The 22787-nt window shown below is 52.0% G+C and overlaps 2 protein-coding genes, 1 non-coding gene and 1 pseudogene across 3 annotated transcripts in view; 3 read left to right on the top strand and 1 right to left on the bottom strand.

Moving 5' to 3' along the window:
* The first annotated feature begins 2657 nt into the window (after positions 1-2657).
* On the top strand, positions 2658-10418 carry LOC114514755 (mediator of RNA polymerase II transcription subunit 25-like). Its single transcript, XM_036031387.1, has 2 exons — positions 2658-3126; positions 7839-10418. The coding sequence occupies exons 1-2, from the start codon at positions 3000-3002 to the stop codon at positions 8543-8545; spliced, it is 834 nt and encodes a 277-aa protein (XP_035887280.1). The 5' UTR covers positions 2658-2999; the 3' UTR covers positions 8546-10418.
* Positions 3138-4382, top strand: LOC114514427 (annotated as a pseudogene).
* A 2090-nt stretch (positions 10419-12508) lies between the features above and the next one.
* Positions 12509-12581, top strand: TRNAM-CAU. The gene has a single exon. It is a non-coding gene; the product is annotated as a tRNA-Met (tRNA).
* Positions 12582-15873: 3292 nt separating this feature from the next.
* Positions 15874-22787, bottom strand: part of TBC1D31 (TBC1 domain family member 31) — a 49546-nt gene continuing 42632 nt past the window's right edge. The window contains exons 20-21 of the mRNA XM_028533933.2: positions 20501-20639; positions 15874-16179 (exon numbers count right to left, since the gene is read on the bottom strand). Coding sequence (XP_028389734.1) covers positions 16043-16179; positions 20501-20639 — 276 coding nt within the window. The 3' untranslated portion in view covers positions 15874-16042. The remainder of the gene's footprint in view (positions 16180-20500; positions 20640-22787) is intronic.

The following is a 22787-nucleotide window of genomic DNA, read 5'->3' as shown; positions in this document are numbered from 1 at the left end:
TTTCACGAATATTTATTTTTAATAAAATTCTACATTTTTAGCCCTAGCTGGTGTGGCTCAGTGGACTAAGTGCCAGCCTGCGAACTGAAAGGTTGCTGGTTCAATTCCCAGTCAGGAGGGCACATGCCTGGGTTGCAGGCCAGGTCCCCAGTTGGGGGCCACGTGAGAGGCAACCACACATTGATGTTTCTCTCCCTCTCTTTCTCCCTGCCTTCCCCTCTCTCTAAAAATACATAAATAGAATCTTTAAAAAAATTTACGTTTTTACATTTAATAATTATTCTTCAAACTATAAATAGATTTATGTTTTTTAATTGTATACTAATATAAATAACAATACGTCAATTAAAAGAAAAATCTGACACTTAGAGACTTCTGTTCACAGAAAACAGATTTCAATTTAAATATATCATTTTGTCGCTGAGAGGTATGTTGGGGTAATTAGTAATCATTCCATCATAAAATAGGTATTATATAAGAATCAAATTCTGTAGGGAAAAGTAGACTAGAAATATGAGTTGGGGGAATAAATGTAAACTTAACGAGTACATAAGAGGAGCTAATTCATGTATATTCAAACTTTTTAAGATTGCTTTTTAGAGAGAGAGAAAAGGAGAGAGAGAAACGCCAGTGTGTTGCCCCACTGTATTTATGAATTCACTGCTTGAGTCCTGTGTGTGCCCTGACCAGGGGTGAAGCCCCAGGACCTTGGTGTGTTGGGACGACACTCTAACCAGCTGAGCCACGTGATCTGTGCTAATTCGTCTGTATTTAAAACAGGCTGTGGCTTCCCTGAAATCCACAGGATGTTTCAATTTCATTGGATGCATGTTAAAAATCATATATGCAGTTTTAAAAATCATCATACATAATATATTGGAAATTGCATCCTTTGCAACTAATTTATAATGAGGAAGTTGAGATGTCAACTGACCATTACACAAGGAAATGCATGGAAATTTTTCAAAATTATCTTGAGGGGCGTAAAGGGGGGAAACACTTTCGGGTTGCACCGCTGGGGATGCGAGGCCAGCGCAGCCCGACTCAGGAGGGAGTCCTGCCTGCTGTTACCAGAGGCTTGACCTTGGGCAGGTCACTCTGAGTTCGGCATCTGTAAGTGAAGGGTCATCCTGACAGTGACTGCAGCGCAGGAGGCGGAGCCCTGAGATCCTGACTGCTTGTTCGGGACGCCGAGGGAGGGAGCCGCACGGAGGACTGGATGGGGCAGGAGCAGCTTTTGTTACCCATGTTATGGGGAGCACCGAGGGTGGTTGGACGGGGAAGCAAGGCCACGCCTCCGAGTCTCAGATAAAGGAGGCACGTGTCCTACCCGTGACTCTAAACGGTGTTATCTCCGTGTGTACGTGCAGAAAGCAAAGGTCAAGAAGCAGTAACAGGATGGGAAGCCACCCCCAAAAGGGGATAAGGAGGGAGTTTACAATCCACTTCCAAAACAACACACTCCTTCTGGCCAGGGGCCCTCTGGCCAGCCCTGGGTCACCTGGTGGTGGAAGAGCCATGGCCAGCACGACCCTCCGGTGATGGTTTTGGGTTTTTCTGAGAGTAAAGGAGCCCAGAGGAAGACGTGCCTTCTTCCCCCAGATAAGGGGTGGGGGAGCAACTGAGGGAAGAAACAGCTGTTAGGTTCGGCAGAGAAGGGGGCCTTTGACCCAGCTGAGGAAGGCAAAGAAGCCATCCCCGTCACAGCCCTATCACAGTTACCCCGAAGCCACAGAACAACCGTCATTCAGAACCGCCTGAGAACTAGCTGGACGGAAACCCATTCAGAGATTTAAAGGAGAAGCCACATCAAGACTGGTAGGTGGGACGGAGACGAGGAGCTGGTAGGTTCCACACCCACAAGTGACAGATAAAAATTGCAAGGGGTATCTTGGCTGCTGAGGTGCACCCAAAGGAGCAGGGGGTCCCAGCCCCACACCAGGCCCACAACCCGAGGTTCCAGTGTTGGGAAGGGGAGTCCCTGTAACTTCCAGCTGTAGAAGCTGGAGGGACTCGAGGCTGAGGGAGACAGAGGACTCCTGGAGTCCCAGGCAGTTGCTCTTCAAGAGCCAGCGCTCGGACTTCACAGACTCACGTGCTCTGAGCTCCAGCACCCAGGGAACAGCAGCCCTAAGGGTGCCAGGACAGATGGGGAGGAACTGAATTGTCTGGCATCAGGACCTGGCAGAAGCCATTGTTCCTCTGATGAGTGCTTCCTTCAGAAAGCCACCAGGTTGTCGCCATATCTGAGTCTCCACCCCACCCAACAGCCGGGTCTACTGAAGCTGTTCCCAGTGGCTTTTCCATAAGAGTAGCCTGTCTTGGCATACACTTCAGACTTTCCTAAAAATTTCTCAAAGGAGCAGCATCTGGCCTCAGCGTGCCTCATTCCTCTTGCTAAGTGGCCCCAGGCCCAGCACTACCTGCAGCCAGCTGTGGTCTGCAGCTTGGCCTCCCCTGGGTGGGCACCTCCCAGCTCAGCCCAAATAGCAGCTATCTACAGATTACTCTGTAGCTCTAGCCTGGTGCACTTGGGAAGAACACAGGCAGTGGCTGACTTTGGGCTGCACCTCCCAGGAGGCCCCAGAGCCAGTGCACCTGGTAGACAGCTTCAGATCATGTCAGCACCCCATAACCCCCTCCACGGGGGACGTGCTCAAAGGGTGAGCTCACTAGGCACCAGAGCCCTGCTGGAGTAAGTCCTGCTCTGTCGGTGGGCCCTGCACAGCTGGTCTTATTTGGTGGTGGCAGGCAGTCCTTGCAGCCAATTGGCCTGGGGCTAAACCCCTCCCTTTCATGTGCCAACAGCAGTCAAGGCTCAACTACAACAGGAGGGTGCGCACCTGGAGTGCCCAGCTTGGGTGACTGGGGAGGCTGAGCCACTGGAGCCTGCAGGACACCTGCTACCTTAGGCCATCTCCCAAGCCCAAGAGACGAAGCAGCTCTACCTAATAACTTTGAAACAAACTCAGGGCGGCTGCCCACTTGAGGAAACAAACATGACCGAAAGCAAAGAAGAGAACAAAGCTCTGGAAAAAGAACTCAACAAAATGGAGACCAGAAATTTACTAGATGCGGAGTTCAAAGCACTGGTTATAAGTATGCTCAATGAACTTAGGGAGAGTGGTTGGACTTAGAACTTCAACAGTGTAGAAAAGGACTTGGAAACCGTAAAAAAGACCCAGTCCACATTGGCCCCTGGCCAGGGCCTGGTGCCTACTACGCAGCATGGGGCTCCACCCATGGCAGGCAAAGAGGCCCAAGTTGGGGTGAGTGGCCCTCCCCCAGCCCAGGTAGGGGCCTTGGCCTTCAGTGGGCAACAGTCTCCAACAAGCTCCTGGCTGGAGTGGGGTCCTAGAGTTGCGGGGGTCTACACTTTGCACAGGAAGTTCAAACCCACCTCTGCACCTCAACACCAGGGCCCATTGACTGTCTTGCCAGGTCTACGTGGAACATGCATGGAACCTGAAAACAGCAGGGGCCCCAGGGGCTGATCACAAAGCTCATCCCCAAGCAGCTGCTGCCCACACTGGGCCCTGTGCTCCGGAATTCAAGAAAGATCTAGTTCCATTTTATCCACAGGGACCTGGAGATGCTCAAACACTTCCACCACCTCATTGGCCAGGGCTTTGTGGGCAATGTGTACTTCCCCCACATGCCCCCCACCCCCCTGGCAAAGTGTGCCTACTTGTGCTCCTGTACATACAAGAAGATCATCGTGGGCCTCACCCCCTCTGGCCAGAGCAGCATCACCAGCAATTTGTGGCAGGTCCTCCTGAACCACAAGCAGGTTCAGCAGCAGAAGCTGGAGCAGCAGCTCGGGATGCAGGTATGGCAGGCACCCCATGGGCTGGGGCGCATTCTGGAGGACCAGCCAGGCCCTGGCAGAATCTGCTCCAGCTGTGTCTGCAGCAGCCTGAGCCTCAGGGCACTGTGGGAACCTCTGAAGCCTCAGAGCAGCCGCAGCCCCGAGGCTGCTGCCCGCCCTGCCCCACCCCGCCCAACAGGTACTGCCCAAGGCCTTCCCTGAGCAGCTTCCAGCACACCCCGCTCCTGGACCTGTCCTTTGGTCCCAGAACCCTGGGGCCAGACCCCAAGTGCAGAGCCTCCTCTTCAACCCACGGCTGCCCCAGGCCAGGGTGCCCTCACCTCAGGCCTCCCTCCACCACCTCCAGCCACCAGAGGCGCCTGCATTGCTGCCCCCCACCATACCAGGGCCTGGCACAGCCCTTGCCTCCTGGCCCCCCTTCTGCACCTGCTGCCCACCCAGTCCTGGCCTGCACGGCTTCCCCCACGGGCTCCACTGCAAGGTCAGATGCTACTGAGCTTGTGGTCTGGAACCCATTCACTCTGACTCCCTCCAAACGGGGCAGGCTGTCTCCGCCTCCCTGGCACCTTTCCCAGAGCCTCCAGTCCAAGGAACCCCTGGTATCAAAAGGACTCTCCAGCCTCTGTTCTCCCCACATCCAGTCCAGGGACAAACCAAAGCTGGCTAGGGCATGATAGAGACTCCTCCACGCGGGTCCCAGGGCTGCCAGGCAAGGCCAGGACTGGGAGCTGGATGTCACTGGCCAGAGTGGGAGCCCCAGGCAGGGCCACCCCACACCAAAGCCCCTCCTCCCTCTCTCTTTCCTTCCCCTCCTCCCTCTTTACTCTCCCCTTTCTTCTTCCTAGTTCCCTCAGCTTTTTAAAAATTTTGAGTAGGAAATAGAGGAACATAATGCAGCTATTTTTCAACTATTTAAAGGTATACAGTGAAAAGTCTTCATCCCAGAAAAATATCAAAGTCCCAAATTGAGCAACATTGTATAAAATACCTGATGTGTCCTTAAAAACTGCCAAGGTCATCCAAACAAGGAAAGCCTTCGACAGTGTCACAGCAGAGGGAGTCCAGGCAGGCGTGACCACTACGTGTGATGTGGGTCCTGGAGCAAACAACGGGCATTTTGGGGAAAAGAAGGAAATCTGAATCCGGACGGACTTCAGTCAACACCCTGCCAAAGCTGGTTCATTAATTGTAACAAAAGTACCGTACTCACCTAAGATGATGATAGTAATAAGGAAAACGGGGTAGGCTTTATGGGAACTCTACCTGCAATTTCTCTGTAAAGCTATGATTGTTAAAATAATAAAGTTTACTTTAAAAAAGTCATCATCCTTCCATCTCCAAGTGTACAGTTCCCACTTCCCTGCACATATGCATCGCTGACTTGTCGACCTTAGGTTGCCGTGTATCCTTTCAGGGGCTTAGTGTGCAAATACTAGAAAATGTGAGTACCTGCCCCTGACCCCCTTTTACAGAAACGGGGGCACCCTCCCCCACCAGCTCTGCCCCGCTTTCCTCACTCATTGGTCTCGGGCTTAGAGAGTCCACTGTTCTTGTTTACACCTGGAAAAACAACATTCTTGTGGCCAGTTCCCTGCTTATGGACACCAGCTGCTTCTAATTACTTGGAGTTCTGGCATGACTTCTGGGAATAGCCATGGCCAGGATGAGTCTAAATGTATGAGAATAAAACTCTGTGGAAGGAAGTGGACTAGACGTATAAGTTTGGGGGAATTAATATAAACTTAATACGTGATCAAGAGGAGCTAATTCATGTATATTTAAACTAGGTTATGGCTTGTATGGAATCCATGGGATATTTCAGTTTCATTGGATGCATGTTAAAAATCGTATAGGCAGTTTTATTTATTTTTTAATTAGCATATACAATGTATTGGACATTACATGCTTTGTAACTTTAAATTTATGAGAAAGTTGAGATATCAGCTGAACATGATGCAAGGAAGTGCGTAGATATTTCTTAAAAATATTTTATTTATTTTTAGAGAGGGAAGGGAGGGAGAAAGAGAGAGAAACATCAATGTGCAGTTGCTGGGGGCCATGGCCTGCAACCCAGGCATGTGCCCTGACTGGGAATGGAACCTTCGATGCTTTGGTTCGCAGCCCGCACTCAATCCACTGAGCTACGCCACCCAGGATAGTGCATAGATATTTTTCAAAATTATTTTAAGGGGTGTCAAAGTGAGGAAACACTTTTGAGAACTGCCGCTGGGGATGAGGGGCCAGCGCAGTCGTCTGGCTCCGATGGAACCCTGCCTCCCGTTACCAGCGGCTGGAACTCGGGCAGCACCTCCCTGTCATTGCGCTTGCGCGTGTGCAAGTGCAGGGCCACCGTCATACTGCCCCCTTCAGGTTGTTCCGAGAATACAGGAGCCCGGAAGAGGGAGTGCCTTCATCCGTCCCCCTCCCCCGGAGCGGGAGGGGAGGAGCCACTGCGGAGGGAAACACCTATCAGGCTGCGGGGAGGAGGGGACCTTTAACCCGGCTGAGATCTCGGGGAGGAGATCTCGGGCTTAAAACAGGAGCCTGGCTCCATCAACCTTATTAGAATTGCACTGAAGCTGCAAAACAGGCGTCGTTCAGAACCGCCTGAAATCTAGCGGAATGGAAGTCATGCAGCCAGAGGTTTAAAGAAGAGTCCACGTCGAGACTGGTAGGTGAGGCAGAGACGAGGAATCTCTGGTCCCACACCCACGTGTGGTGGGTCAAAATCGGGGGGCGGGGGTGCAGGATATCTGGGCTGCAGAGGTCCCCCTAGAGGAGTGAGGGTTCGCAGTCCCGCACCAAGCCCCCAGCCCCGGGTCCCAGTGCCTGGGAGAGAAGTCCCCATAACTTCGGCTGCAAAAACGAGCGGGACTGGAGGCTGAGGGGGGCTGAAACGCTGCTGGAATCTCCGCCGTGCCCCTTAAAGGGCCGGCGCTCGGACTTAATCCGACTCACTTGCTCTGAGTTCCAGCACCGGGAGAGCAACTCAAAGGGCGCCAGGGACAAATGAAAAGGAACTGAATTGTCTGGCGTCAGGACGAGAGCTGAGGCCGAGAAACTCTGTCCCAGACAAAAGTGCTGGCAGACGCCATTGTTCTTTGATGAGCCCTTCCTCCACAGAGCTGGCTGGCGGGCGCCATATCTGATTCTCCGCCCCACCCAATTTTGGGCCTACCCAAACTGTTTGCAGTGGCTTTGCCATAAGAATGGTCTCTCTGCACTAAAGACTTTGCTAAAATTTCTCAAAGGCGCAGCATCTGGCCTCAGCGTGCCTCATTCCTCTTGCTAAGTGGCCCCAGGCCCAGCACTACCTGCAGCCAGCTGTGGTTTGCAGCTTGGCCTCCCCTGGGTACCTCCCAGCTCAGCCCAAATAGCCATCTGCAGAGTGCTTTGTAGGTCTAGCTTGGTGCACTTGGGAAGAACACAGGCAGTGGCTGACTTTGGGCTGCACCTCCCAGGAGGCCCCAGAGCCAGTGCACCTTGTAGACAGCTTCAGATCATGTCAGCACCCCATAACCTCCTCCATGGGGGACATGCTCAAGGGGTGAGCTCATTGGGCACCAGAGCCCTGCTGGAGTAAGTCCTGCTCTGTCGGTGGGCCCTGCACAGCTGGTCTTATTTGGTGGTGGCAGGCAGTCCTTGCAGCCAATTGGCCTGGGGCTAAACCCCTCCCTTTCATGTGCCAACAGCAGTCAAGGCTCAACTACAACAGGAGGGTGTGCACCTGGAGTGCCCAGCTTGGGTGACTGGGGAGGCCGAGCCACTGGAGCCTGCAGGACACCTGCTACCTTAGGCCATCTCCCAAGCCCAAGAGACCAAGCAGCTCTACCTAATACTTTGAAACAAACACAGGGCGGCTGCCAACTTGAGGAAACAAACATGACCGAAAGCAAAGAAGAGAACAAAGCTCTGGAAAAAGAACTCAACAAAATGGAGACCAGAAATTTACTAGATGCGGAGTTCAAAACACTGGTTATAAGTATGCTCAATGAACTGAGGGGAAGAGTAGATGAACTCAGAGAGAACTTCATCAGCATAAAAAAGGACATGGAAGCAATGAAAAAGACTCAGAACACAGTGGCCCCTGGTCAGGGCCTGGTGCCCACTGTACAGCCTGGGGCTCCGCCCTCGGAAGACACAATGGCTCAAGAAGGGGTGAGTGGCCCTTCCCCAGCCCAACTAGGGGCCTTGGCCCTCGGTGGGCAGCAGTTAGCCTCCAACAAACCCATGGTCTGGAATGGGGTCCTGGAGTGGCACAAGAAGCCCAAACCCGGCTACGTGGACCCCAGCACCAGGGTGATGCGGTCCCTGCCTTGCCAGGTCTTTGTGAAGCACAGCGAGAACTTGAAAACAGAGCTGTGGCCCCAGAAGCTGTACATGCATCTGTTTCCCCAGCAACTGCTGGCTTCGCTGGGCCCTGTGTTCCGCAACTCCAGGATGGTCCAGTTCCATTTCACCGAGAAGGACCTGGATTGCCACCGAGACCTCTACCGTGTCTTGCGCAACGGTTTCGTGGGCTGCGTGCACTTCCCCCGCACGGCCCCCTGTGAGGTGCGTGTGCTCATGCTCCAGTACTCGTCCAAGAAGAGGATCTTTGTGGGTGTCATCCCCAACGACCAGAAGGCCTTCGTCACCGGCCTCCGTCAGGCCATCATTAACTACAAGCAGGTACAGCAGCAGAAGCTGGAGCAGCAGAGCGGGATGGGGGCGTAGAGGGCACCCAGCCCTGCCCTGCCCTGGGGCCCATTCTGGAGGACCAGGCCCGGACCTCGAATCTGCTCCAGCTCTGCCCGAAGCAGCCTGAGCTTCAGGGCACTGTGGGGGCCTCTGAGGGGAGAGCGCAGCCCCAGCCCCAGGGTTCTGTGCAGGCACTGCCTAAGGCCCTCCTGGACCTGTCCTTGGGCCCCAGAACCCTGGGTCAGCCACCAACTAACTGCGGAGCCTCCTCTTCAACCCACTGCAGCCCCAGATGAGAGTGCCCCACCACAGGCCTCCCTCCCCCATCTCCGCCACCAGGGGCTTCTGCATTGCTGCCCCCACTGCACCTGGGCCTGCTCCATTTGGAGGGAGTCGGGGTGAGTGGGTTCCAGACCCCCCAAGCTCAGTAGCACCTGACCTTGCAGTGGAGCCTGCGGGGAAGCTGTGCAGGGCAGGCCTGGGTGGGTGGCGGGGGCAGGAGCGGGCCACAGCTGGGTGGTTGTACTCGATTTGTCAAAACTCAGACTTGTATAGCAAAGAAGGTAAAGCTTACTGTGTGTAAATTTTAAAAGAAAAATTTATGAAGCACTTAAGAAAGGATCCTGATGGTGGAAAAGCACTATCAGGTAGAGAGAACAACCCTTGCAAAGACCTGGGGTGGGAAGTGCTTGTTCTGGGGGGGTCTCCTGTACCCCCACTGGTCTTGGGCCACCAGTCATTCACTACTGGCCAGGTGTAGGAGCCATTGCCTGCAGGAGCCTCTGAGCCTGCCCCCCTGGTGGCCTGTAGCACTGAGCCCCCGTTGCTCTGGACTCAATTGAGGGCACCTGCCCAGACTCTGCAGCGCAGTGAAGAAGCACACGTGCGTTCCATTGTACCGACGTGATCAGAGAAGTCTTTGGAAACTGGTGGCACAAGTATTAGCGGAGTGTGTGCACTGCCCCCTCTGCTCACGTGGTCTGTACCTTCCACAAACAGGCTGGGGGTGCTGGTGGTCACCCCTATGTGGGGACCCAGCCAGGTACCTCGCAGGCAGTGGTGGTGATGCACTCAGTGTCTAGACTCCGACCGAGTGGTGCCCCCTTTTTCTCCCTGGCATCTGTCCCAGCACTTGGGGTCCGAGGGTTCCCTAGTACCAAAAGGACTCTGCCTGTTTTCCCTGCTTCCAGTGCAGGGACAAACCAAAGCCGCGGGGGATGGCTGCGACCCCTCCACACTGGGTCTCTCTCGGCTGCCAGGCAAGGCCAGGACTGGGAGCTGGGCGTCACTGGCCAGGGTGGGAGCCCAGGCTGGGCTGCCCCTCACGGAACCCTCCCCCTCCTGCTCCTTCCCCCCCTCCCTCTTCTCTGTTTTAATTTCTTCCTTTCCCCTCCCCTCCTCCCTCTTTCCCTTTTCTTCCTAGTTCCCGCAGTATAGCTCTTTTAAATTACTTAAATTTTTGAGTAGGAAATAGATGAACATAGTTCAGCTGGGTTTGTTTGGTTTTTTTTTGACTATTTAAAGGTATACAGTGAAAAGTCTTCATCCCAGAAAAATATCAAATTCCCAAATTGAGCAACATTCTATAAAATAACCTGACGTGTCCTTAAAAACTATCAAGGTTGTCCAAACAAGGAAAGCCTTAGACAGTGTCACAGCGGAGGGAGCCCAGGGCAGCGTGACCACTACGTGTGATGTGGGTCCTGGAGCACGAAGGGCATTTGGGGAAAATAAATCTGAATCCGGACTTCAGTCAACAACCTGTCAAAGCTGGTTCATCATAACAAAGGTACCACACTCACGGAAGATGTTGATACGGGAGCCTGGGGGTGGGCCTGATGGGAGCTCTTACCTTTGCAATTTCTCTGTAAGTCTGTTAAAGTAATAAAGTTTATTTTAAAAGTCTTCATCCTTCTGTGTCCAAGTGTGCTGTTCCCGCTCCCCCACCACACATTAATTGTTGACTTTAGGTTGTTGTGTATCCTTTCAGAGGTTTAGTGTGCAAATACTAGCAAATGTGAATATGCACTGCCCCCCCCCCCCCCTTCCCTCATTCATTGATACCAGGTTTAGAGAGTCCACTCTTGCGTAGAACTGGGAAGGTGTTCCTGGGGCCAGTTTCCTGTTTATGGACACGAGCTGTTTCTAATTTCCAGCTCTTGACACGATTTCGGGGAATTACTGGCCATGGATGAGCGCTTATGGGACACCCAGTTGTGGGACTGCTGGACCCACGAGTTTGTAATTATGGGAGATGGACAGTGGGATCTGATTCACACATCAGTCAGCCTTCCTGGGGCCTGAAGATCTGGGTGAAACTGCCCTGACCACCCGAGTTTTCAGTGGGCCCTGCAAGGATTCCTGAGTGTGTGCCTGTGGGTTTCCTCTGGCTCCTCGGCCTGGGCCTCTGCACTCCTCTGCCTGCAAGAAGGTCTTGGGGGCCTTAGTAACCTTGCCCCAAGAATGCCTCTTAGTGGGGTTGTCCTGCCAGGGAGCAAGGGAGGGAGAGCTTTGTCCAGGGTTGGGAGGTTGTGAGATTCCCAGTGGGGACCATGAGGGTGGCAAGTTCCACTCCATCCTTGAGGTTTGGGGTCAGTACAACCTGCCGGCATCCAGGACTTCTAAGGAGACATTAGGGTGCTCTAAGGAGCTCACCCCTCCTCTAGCCACCTGGGGCAGGGGGTGGGGTGGTCACACCTGCCCTGGATCTCACAGACCTCCCACTCCAGGGGTGTCCCCCATCTCTTTATCTGTTCCCGTACTCCCAGGAATTCTAGGTGCTTCTTAAGATGACCTTTTCTCTACATCCTTACACTCATTGCCATTAACATCCCACCTTATCTCCCAAATTCTGGGTGGTTTTAAAAACTCTCCCAGCACTTTATAATAAAAATTTCAGATAAACAGAAGTTGAAAGAATCGCATCATGAATATCCGTACACCCACCACCTAAATCTACGTGGGCATATTGCTACTCGCGGTCTCTGTCCTTAGGTCCGTCGGACCATTAAACCGTCTTATCTTTGGAAGCACTTCAAACATGTGGACACCAGTACACTCCCCAAGCTCTTCTATAAGCCTGCCACTTTAAGTTTACCTTTTCAAAGGTAAAATTCACGTACAGCGAAATTATACAAGTCCCAAGTGTGCCTCATTCTGGCTGATTTTAGATGGTAGGAGTATTTTTATTTAATAATTATGTGTTTAATTTAACATGTATTAGGGAAAAAACCCACACACCTTGTGTCCCTCAAGCTTCCTTTAACTAGGGGTGTATTTAAATGAGCTGGGCGGAGGGCTGGAGGGAGGGGTGGGGATAGGTGGTGACCATGGGGGTGGCGCATCCCCGATGCTGCGGCTGCGTCTGGAAGGGCTGTGTCTCCAGGGGTCTTTTCCGGAGCTTCGGAGCTTCAGTCGCCTCAAGGACGAGTGGCCGCGGCCTGAAGCGCTGGGAGGAGCTGAGGACCCTGGGGCGCCTGGGGGGGGGGTCTGCAGTGGGACCGAAATAGTGTGCGTATGTAAGTGTGTATTTTCAAATCACCGTGTTTCTGCGCACCCCCTCCAACAGTTTGAGACTGGGAGTGTATGCACACGGTCCGGAACACAGTAGGTGCCCAATAAGTGTTTCCCGAGATCACAAATGCTCAGACACTGTAAGCACTATATATATATATATCTTAAAAAAATCAAAGTTTACTAATGCAAGGGTCATGACTTTTTTCCTTTTCTACCCGTGCTACCCAGCGAAGCGCCGTCTGGCAATGCTCAGTGCTACTCGATTGATGAACAGACCCGCAGGAGGGGGAAGACCCGAGGGCGGGTGGGCGGTTCCGCCAGGGATCCTCCCAGGCAGGCGCTGGGGCGGTAACTCTGAATCCTGCCCCTGAACTCAGTTAGGGGAGAAAAAAAAAAAAAAAAAAAGGCAGCACAGTTTTTGAGCATGCGCACAGGACTGCCCAGACAGCCTCATTACAGTACAGCATAAGCCTGCTTGTAGGTGCCTCGTTAGCGCAGTAGGTAGCGCGTCAGTCTCATAATCTGAAGGTCGTGAGTTCGATCCTCACACGGGGCACAATACTTTTCTTCCTCTGAAGACTGTAACTTCAGGGTCCACCCTCTTGTTGGAAAGGGGCATTTTGTTTGCCCCTCTGTGGGACTAGGAGACACCAGTCGTCCTCGCTTTTCCACTCTGGGGTCACCGGTGTTATCAGCTGACGCTGGCCTCAGCCTGTACTTTCCGAGGTACCGTGAGCGGGGAAGTTTCACTCATTTTAAACCCCCGACTCTGCCGGGCTACTCCGCAGCCTCCCGGCTTTCGGGGCCCGGGTCGGAGAAGCGAACCGAAGGCGGGCGCCTGACGTTAACAGGGGGCGAGACTCTTGTTAACGCCGCCCCGTGACCCCGTGCCGGCTGTGCCTGGACACAGCTGAGCCTCTTTGGAAGAACCCCATCATCACCACCTCGTGCGGCGGCGGGGCTGCCAGGAGGGAGCACCCCCGCCGTCCCACGGTCCACCCTTGGCCTTCGCGGGGGACGGGCACAGCCCGGAGTTAGTGAGAAGTTCATGTGTGATAAGTCCACTCCTACATTCCCCCTTCCTAAGCCTTTGGGTACCTTCATCTACATCAAGCCAGGGAAATTCTGCATTTCTCAGCCTGATTACACAGAGGCCAACTGGAGTCCACCTTTCTGTCAAGTAAACTGCTAGAGCTCCTTGCCCGAGTGTGCCAGGTATCTTACTGCCTCTCAACTCAGATGCACTCTTTAGATCCTGCTCCCCAACACCCGACTGGATTCTTCAAGACTTTCTCCTAGTGCGCCCCATGTTAAACTGTCAGTAGGGGGTGCTGGAGGACAAGTAGGGAGAATGAACGTCCCTTCTTAGCTCCAAAGCTGTTTTGCTTATTCTGGCTCCTGTTTCATCAGTGGTGCAAGTGTGTGGGGCCACCCAGGGGTGCTCTGCCCTAGCCGTGTGCTCAGAGCTCACAATGTCTTAGTGACTTCACAGTCTCAGCCCACTGACCACTTTACTGCAATCCCCACCCCCACCCCCCCAGCACGGGCATGGCATATTCCAGATCTGGTGCCAGCAGCAGAGCCCCGATGCAGTCTGAGCACCTGGTGTCTGCCAGTCTTGGTTCGCCTGTGCCCCAGTAGGTGGTTCCCTGTGGCCCTCTGGACATGGCCTGTGCTGGCCAGGGTGCACTCCACTTCGACAGCTCTCAGGGTTCTGATTCCCTGACTCTTATGTGCTTTTCACCCAACAGCCTTGGGTGGCCTGCATCCCAGACGGAGACTTACTTCCTGAGACCTGGGGACTGTGGGCCAGCTCTGGCCTGGGCCACCCAGCAACCCCCTGCTATCCAGTGGTCTGCAACTATTTCCCCGATGAACTCTGAGCCTGAGCCTTGGCGGGAGGGAGGGAGCCTTTCTCCAAGTTTTCTTTACTCTCCCTCAGTCCTACTCACCCTTTAGAATCCTCACTGCATATTTATTAGTTTACTCTGTAAACTTTTCCTGTTCAAATGATCATGTGTCTTGCCTCCTGGTTGAACCCAGAGTGATAAGAAATTAAACAGTAAGTCCAGAATCTGTGATAAGTGCACCCATACTCATAAATCAAGCCTTTGGCAGTCCTTGCAAGTCTTCATTACCGCTTCATCCTGGAGAGAAACTCTTTTAAGTGTAGGCAATGTGCACAGGGATTTAGCTGAAGCCCCAAATTTATCCAACACTGTGCAATTCACACCAAAGAGAAATGTATGAATGTAACAAATAAGCAAAGGCCTTCAGGAAACTCTCTGCTTTAACAAACTCAAGGGAGTGCTTGAGAGAAGCTATTAGAATATAGCCAGTGTGGGAAGAATTTTTGCCAACCTCAAACTTTGTTGAGTTCCTTGAAAAATTTAAATGGTAAAGAAATTGAGGTCAGGTCGAGGATAGAAATGTCAAGAAGCACGAAGGCACCATCAGGAATGTATTGCACGAAATCTGATAACATTTGAAATGCCAGACCAAGCGCATGGGACCAGAGAGTCAGTCATGCGTCTGGAATCTGCTAAGGCTGTGACTTCATCAAGATGATTATCGGGAGAACTGCAGGCTTAGAGAAAATGGAGATCAAAATAACCTCTTCACTTGGTTGAGGGTATGCGTAACTTGCTTGCACTGGATGAACAGAAACTTTAAAAAATAGGAGATATTGTAATACTATAAAAGACATATGTGTCGTTGCAAAACCAGTCGAGTAAAGGTGTGAACTGTAGTCAAAGAGGACCTGAACTAGGAGTCAGAAACTGGTAATATATACCTGATTCTGGCTGGTATTTTATCTTCCAGTTAGAGTTGACATTCATTATTAGTCTCAGGGGTACAGCACAGTGGTCAGACAATCATATACCTTACAAAGTGATCCCCCCAATAAGTCTAGTACCCACCTGGCACCATACATAGTTATTACAATATTATCCACTATCTTCCTTAGGCTGTTCTTTACATCCCTGAGAATCACATTTTAGACTTTGAATGCTTTTAGCTGAGCAAATTCTAGTTCACCCAAGTTCCCATCACACCCTACATCCTTTCCCTCTGGGGACTTCCTGCTCCCAATGATACCAGCCTGCCCTGCGAAGGCATGGGTGGAAGGAACTACCTGAACACCAACAGAAAATGAAGCTGGGGAAAGTGCTCTCGGGAAACCAATGTCTGGCATGGGGACACTTTAGAACTTTGACTGCTGGACAAAAACAGCACTCTGCGTATTGAAAATATTTGGTTTACCCTTAAGATGGCATTTGGTGACGGCCAGAAAAAAGGATGCCTACTACGTGTTGCACGTTACTCTGCGTCAAGCACTGTGCAGGCACTTTATGGACATTACCTTATTTAATACTCACATCAAGTCCATGAGTGACTTCCACCCCCCTTCTGGAAATGAGTTCGGAGAACTACGACGTCGCCCATGGTGATGGGGCAGACCGGCGCCGCGCTAGGGCGGGAGAGGGGAGAGGAGCGGCTTCGGGAGAAGCAGGCAGGCTCCCGTGTCGGGAGCACGGTGTGCGGAGCTCGGTGGGGTCACACGCGAAGAGGGGACCCTGCTGCTGCTGCCGTGGGGACAGGGCCGCAGTTTCGGCCACTCCACTGCGTGGGCGCTCTCGTCCCCGCCAGGTCCCTCCTCTCTCGGTCCTGGCCGGACGGCTGTTGAGATGGTTTCCTGCTCTTTCTCTGTTTTATCTTTAAAATGAACCCCGTCAGCTAAAGTTACGGAGGTTTATGCTGGTTCTTACAACCTGAAAGAGCCTAACACAAGTTTTAGTATGTGCAAAATTTTTTTTTTTTATTGTGAGAAGTACCAGAAGCCACTCACAAGCCAAAAAGCATAAGAATTTAATGGAACACATAATTTTCACACTCACAGTTTTCTATACAAAAGGTTGATTTTTACAGGAATTTAAAATAAATACTCTAAAAATCAGTGTCATTGATCACAAAAGAGGTATTTCTGCCTTTGGCTCTGTCACGGTGCCCAGCCGCCTACGTGGCCACAAGAGGCGGCGTCTGGCATGGGTGGCGAGCGCGGGCGGTGAGCCTCCGGCGGAGGGTCCTCACTCTCTCCAGCAGGTCTGGGTCCGGCGTGTGCGGACCCTGGGTTTGTCTCTGGTTGAAAGAAACTTGAAAACAAAATGAAAAATGAACAATCATTTAATGTTTTGATGGTAGCAACGATACAGCCTTTACTCTAAAGGTAAAGGTGTTGTGAAAATCAATAAGGAAATAAATATTCTAAAAACCAAATTTCTTAAACAAAAGCCTACTGACGTGTTCATTACCGGGCCCTGTGTTGTTCCATTTACAAGCTAAACATTTATTTGTTGAACTGAATGAGTGCCGTCAGACGATCTGTCTGCGTTTGGTTACGCAGCATTTTTTCAGTTTGGAGATACCACCTTTCCGATGAGGAACAGAGCCTGTCCAGAAGAGAGTGGGAGTTCTTTGCAAGGACAGCTGAGTTTCCTCACGAGGATACTTAATTAATAAGAGGCATTCCAATTTGCCAGAATTAATATTGTACACACCATGACCACTTCCCAATGACTGAGTACAAATAAATGGGGGAAAAATAGGATCCTCCCTACTGCCTGGCTTTGGTAACTGCCTCCGTTTTAGAATTTCCATTGCCAATGTCCTGGGAAAACGGCATTGATGTGAGACAGGGTACGAAAAAGCAAGCAAAATTCCTGGCCAGGCAAGTGGAATGGGGAAACTGAGACAAGCAAATTAAACAAGGCCAAATAGTTAGAGCAATTTACAGCCAGCTGGCAAATGGCAGGACCTTATCTCCTCTAACCAAGGGCACCTGAGAGCAAACTGTTTACAGCTCTTCCCCCCGCCCCCCCACCCAGTCAGAGACTACATAGGTTCCCCAGCCATAAGCCACCCATAAACCACCGGGGTGGGGGAGGAGAGCAATGGTAACACAAGCGGGGAGGGAGAGACAGAGAGAGAGAGCCAGGCAGAACAAAGGGAGCCAGCTCGGGAGAAGCTTCTGACCCCCCCTCCTCTTACTCCCAAGAGAAACAGCACCTCTGTGCTCCCCCTAGGAACTCCCCTTCCGAAATTCCTGCATTTCTGCTCTATAAACCTGCCTCTGGAAGCTCAAGGAGAGGTGGACATTAGGGTTTCTACCGCCACCTTCTCAGACCGCTGGCCTCCGACACTAAAAAAGTGCTGATTACGATCCAACCCCCGTCTCTGCTCTTCGGCTGAGCGGGGACAGGCCGCGCGAGCCCCACGCTGCTGCCCCTGGTTTCAAGCGCGCCATAAACATGATGGAAGCCACACTCTTACTTAAACATTGCTAAACTTAAAATAACAGAAGAAATCTTTCTGGTGTATTGACTTACTCCATGTAGAGGAATCCATTTCAGAATTGTCACTCAATAGTGAGGTTCTGGGCAAACAGCTGGAGGCAACTGTTCACTTTGGCACCTGGCGCTACCGTTAGGAGAGGGAGGTGACAAAGAGGATGACGGCGTGAACAGAGCCTTCCTTAATTCCAGTGGCCCCAGCACACTGAAACCGCGGAGGGCGAAGGGCCCCCTCTGAGACGAACGCCGAGAGGAAGAAAACGGCACCATTCAAGGCGCAGGGGAAGGGCCCTTGGGACTAAGAGCTGAGCAGTTCTGATCCAGTTCTTTTAAAATGCCTTTAGCCAAAACAAAAAGCCATCAAACAACCCAAAAATACAGACGCTAGGATAGAGCCCCCAAACTTTTACTGGAAGGGATTGTGAAATGTAATTACCCAGCCTTCCTTGAGGACTAACTGCTGGCTGGCTTTAGCAAGGCAGGGCCTAAGCACAGACTCCACAGACGGTCAGGACCGCCAGCAGGCACGTTCTGCCTGAAACCTTAAGTGGCAAGCAGAGCCGGTGCTCCCCCTGTTACTGGTACCCCCGCCCCATTTCCAATCAATCAGTCCCCTCATTTCAGAAGTTGTGCTCACCCTTCAGCTGTGCTTGTGCTGTTCCCTAACTCCCACAGCTTTACACCCCACAAGACACCCAAGTCTTCTTGATTTTTCATCCTAATGTCACTTAGGACTGTCCCTCCTTTGCTGCTCCCACCCTGGGGTCCACACTGCCGTGAGCCAGGCGCAGAATGTTTGGGTCCCACTCCTCAAGATGCCTGCTTTTGCCTGCAATGGTTTAAACTCTGTTTTAGCTCAATGAGTCATTAAGACAACTGGCTGATTACCAAGGGGCTAATTTGATCTGGTGGGGGATGGAATACAAGTTACCCTCCAATATTAATGGGCTGGCATGTGGCTGATGTGGGAAGTGTCATCTGCATCATTCCAGAGAAGTTTCTAATGAGAGAACTGAAAAAACAAAACCACACAGACGAGAAAAGCACATTCAACCCCACGAAGCCCTCAGCTGAGACGCTGGCAGACAGGGAACAAGGCAGCGGGCTCGCAGCTCCTGCCAACCCACTGGGCGGATGACTCGCTTATCAGACACCGGCTCTCCAGGTCCTTCAGGCCGGAGAGCTCACAGGTCCTTGCCTCTCTCCGGTCCTAAGCCCACCCTGCCCACGGCGGTTTACTACATCTCCCCAGAGGGCCACGCAGTAAGTTATCACACAGCCTACGGGGTCCCCCCGGCCTACAGCGATGCTTCTCTGTGTCATCCGCACATTCCTCCCAGTGCCTCCCTTCTAGGTCCTGACTGCCACACCAGTGCTGAGCACCTCCCATCAAAACGCCCTGCTCCTGCCCTGGCTGCGTTGGCTCCCTCGGTGGAGCACACATCGCAAGGTTGTGAGCTCGTCCCCAGTCTGGGCGGGTGCAGGAGGCACACCATCCATGTTTCACTGGCTCTTCATCCCGCCACTCTTCCTCTCTCTCTCTCAAATCAATGAAAAACATACCCTTGAGTGAGGATTAAATCAACAAAAAGCCATTTTCCTAATCATAGCCAATCATCTCCTGGTTTGGTTTAATTTATAGACCCCGATGAAGGGCATGAAAAATCCTTACACATTCACCTTTGAAAAACGGGTGAGTATTAACCTTCTCCTCTCTCAGTGGGGAAACCTGGGAAAGGCTAGAAAGAGCAGGCGGCATGGCGGGGGGCAGCGTGCGGGCAGAGGGGCCCACGTGGAGGGAGACTCCCCGCTGGTGAGCGCAGCTTTGGCAGCCCCTTCCCTTTTTCTGCTCCCGAATCCACACCTTCTCTAAAAGCCTCGGGACTGTTCTCCTTCTCACGCTGGGGCAAGAGCGGCGGGCGCGGGGGGAAGCGGCAGCTGCAGCGGTTAGTGTCTCTGGAAAGCCAGTTTTACACAGTCTGTGCACAACGACACTCCACTCCCCACAGTCCCCAAGCGCTCTGGGTGTGTTTGGGACCTAGACCTAAAGTATGAGAGGGAATACTCTGGAAGCAGGTACAATTAAATGGTGACAGCACCTCACCTGTGTTTTTACTTTTCAAATCTGTGAACTATTAAAGTAATGCACACAGCAGCGTCACTCCTAAGAGCCAAAAAGTGGACACAAGCCCAACGTCCACCAACTGACGAGTAAATAAAACTGCAGTGCCCATGCAATGAAGTATTCTTGGGCAATAAAAGGGAATGGAGTCCTGACCCGTGCCACAACACCGCTGAACCTCAAAACATGACGCCTGGTGGAAGGCAGCAGACGCAAAGGTCCATGCACTGAATAATTCCGTCTGTGTGCCATTCCCTGCGGAGGCAAGTCTGCAGAGACAGGGAGGAGACGGGCGGGGGCTGGGGCGGGGAGAGGGAAAGGAATTGGAGAAGGACGACAAACAGGTATGGGGTTTATTTTGGGGTGCTGAAGACGTTCTAACGTGGTGGTAATGGTGATATAACTGAACACACGGTTTAAGATATGGTAATACGATACCACTGAATTGTAGACTTTAAAGAGGTGAGTGGTATGGCACGTGAATTGTATATCAGTGAGGCTGTTATTTAAAAAAGTAAGACGTATACATTGTCAAAGACCGAAACAATACAACGTGTAGTGAAATCAAAGTCCCCCGCATCTGTACTCTATTTTAAATCACAATTCCGACTTCTCAGCTGATGCCACTATAAGCCTTAGAACACCGAGACCCTGTGTTCGATTACACTCTGCAGTAAGTCTCCTCGTGTCACTTTAATGACGGTTGTTCTGAGGGCCAGCTGTTGGCAAAGCACGCATTTTTACCAAAATAACCAGAAACGGCACTGTGGGAACAGACCACACTCCAGCGCACTAAGAGGGGACGCAAGGACCACAGAACCTCGGAATGAAACAGAATGCCGCCAGGTGGCTCAGAGTTTTCTCATGATCGAAGCTGTTTTTAAAGGGCCAAGATACACCTGCAGGGTTTGTCCAGGGCGGCAGGCCGCACTAAACGAATGCACCTGTGGCACGGCGAAGGGAGAGCGAAGAAGGGGGAGAGAAAGCCCTCCCGGCGCTCACCTGCGTCCTGGGGCTGGCCGGCGAGCTCTAAGGCGTTGTGTATCTCCTGCTCCAGAAACCTCCGCCGGGATGCGTCTGAAAGAGTGGAAGCTTCCCTTTCCAAGCTCAACCGAAAGTCCTTTTCTTCAGCCTCCTTCCACTGGATATAAATAAGTGAACAAAAGGCCACATAAAAATTGCGGTAATGCACATGCCTGCAGTGGAAGGTGCCCTTCTGCCCCCTTCGTCCTGCTTCCTTTGGTTCGCCCAAGCACGTGGGGCCCCTCTGGTGTCAGGCGATGTGGTGCCTGCCCCGTACCGGGCGGCTGGGGACCTGGAAGCAGAGGCACCTCCAGGCCACCAGCAGCCCAGAATGCCATGTGCACACGGGGTCCCAGTGCCACTGAACTGACAATTTGCGTCACTACATTTCAAATCTCAAATCCTGTAAGATGAAGCTCTACTTTTTTAAACTAATGGCAACCGTTTTCTATTTAACGTGAATGCTATGTCTTCATAATGACGTCTACAAAATTCAGAGAATGAACTGTTTCTCTTTCCGTTTAGTTCCATTTAGAATAACAGGCAGGTGTCGCTGCGCAAGGCGTGCGGCACGATGGCGAGATTTACGTACACTGTCAGGTGATTCCCACAGGCTCGGCTAAATCCGTCTTTTCCCAGATACAGCAGAAAGAAAAGAAAAAAAGGAGCAAACGTTTTCTTTGTAATGAGAACTTTTGGGGTTTACTCTCTCAACAACTTCCCTAGCTAGCGAGCAGCAGCTGTTGTTAGCTCTGGTCGTCACCGCGTGGAGAAGGGATTCTTTGCCCAGCTCCGCTACACATAAGGACCACAGGGAAATCGAATCCCTATTAGCCCCTATTTTCTTCTCCCTAAAGTGAGAAAGCAACAGCTCAAAGGGTAATTAAAATAATCCATTTAAAATACTATATAACTCCTGAAGTTCACCAACAGTCTAGAGATACTACAGCTTTTATATTAAAATTTCTGTTACAGAAATGCTAATGAGTTAAATACACATTAAATAACAACAACTTGACAGACTCACTAGGGTTCAGGAGGACCAGAGAGATCCATCCCTTTCCTGCTCCTGATGAGAAGCCTGAGGCTGAGGGATCCTCCAAGGCCACACAGTAGCCAGGCTAGGACCAGGACGCGGGGCGCAAAGGGGTCTCTGCACAGGGCGGAAAGCCCTTCCGGTCCTCACTGTGCTCTCAGAAGTGCCCCTTTACCCACAGGAGGGTCACCCCTAACTGTGCAGCCTAACTAACTGTGCAGCCCCAGTGATCTGGGCATCGCTCCCACCCCTCCCTGGCCTGGAACGAAAGGGTAGGAGGAGGATGAATCTGGAATAGTGACCTGAAGGAAAACTCTTAGGAAAAGCTTTCAGAACGGACACTAGGATGCAGCAGCAGAAAGCCAGCTGCGTAGCTCCTGACCTCTGCCTGGCTCCTAGGTGTCCTCAGGGAGCCACCGTGCCTGCGTGGCCACAGAGCACAGGTGCCACAGCAGTTTGGGGAGGGTCACCCAGAAGGTTCGGCCGTGTGACGTGCACATTTCAGTCGCCGCCTCACCACCCTTTCTCGGACTCCTCCTTGGGAACAGAATCCTAATTTTATTTGGGATGATAGCATTCCCTGCTAAACAGACTTCCTTCCCAACACTGTCTGCACCAACCGTGGCTAGCGATGTGACCTGGGAATTCTGGAACAGGGTTCAAAAGGACCCGTCTAGCTGGGAGGTGGAGCCCTTTGCACTTCTGCCCCACCTTCTCCCTGCTGAGAGGAGCATCTGTGGGAGGGCGGGAGCCCCGTCATCCCGATGGTCAGGCACCCGTGACCGTGACAGACACGTACCAGGAAGCAGTGCAGAGAGGCTGGGGAGGCCGTTTCCCCGAGGACCTTGGGGTCAGGACACCAACCCTGGACGGCCCACCTCCAGGCTGTTTTCACGTGAAAAAGAGAAACTTGCACCTTGCTTACCATCACTGTTACTTTGGCTTTTGTTACTAGCAACTACATACAGTTATTTTTTTTAAAAATCCTCACTCAAGGGTGTGTTTTTGATTTTTACAGACAGAAGAAGAGGGGAGGGAGAGAGAGAAAAAGAGAAACATCGAACCCGTAACCTAGGTGTGTGCCCTGGCCAGCAACGGAACGGCGACGTTTTGGTGGGGAATGACACTTCAACCAACGGCGCCACTGGGTCTGGGCGACGCATAACTGCTAACTGTTCGAAGTCTTTTACACAGCAGGCGTAAAGAAAGACTTGGGTGAAGCAGCACTAT

This window comes from Phyllostomus discolor, chromosome 7, assembly GCF_004126475.2.
Source record: "Phyllostomus discolor isolate MPI-MPIP mPhyDis1 chromosome 7, mPhyDis1.pri.v3, whole genome shotgun sequence".
In the NCBI taxonomy this organism is placed as follows: domain Eukaryota; kingdom Metazoa; phylum Chordata; class Mammalia; order Chiroptera; family Phyllostomidae; genus Phyllostomus; species Phyllostomus discolor.
This window is presented reverse-complemented; position numbering and strand designations above follow the sequence as displayed.

Bases quoted from the DNA above. Each gene is read 5' to 3' on its own strand.
- LOC114514755 (XM_036031387.1), top strand. From the start codon at position 3,000: ATGACCGAAAGCAAAGAAGAGAACAAAGCTCTGGAAAAAGAACTCAAC. The intron at 3,127-7,838 runs GTTGGACTTAGA...TGAGGGGAAGAG, and splicing joins CAATGAACTTAGGGAGAGTG to TAGATGAACTCAGAGAGAAC.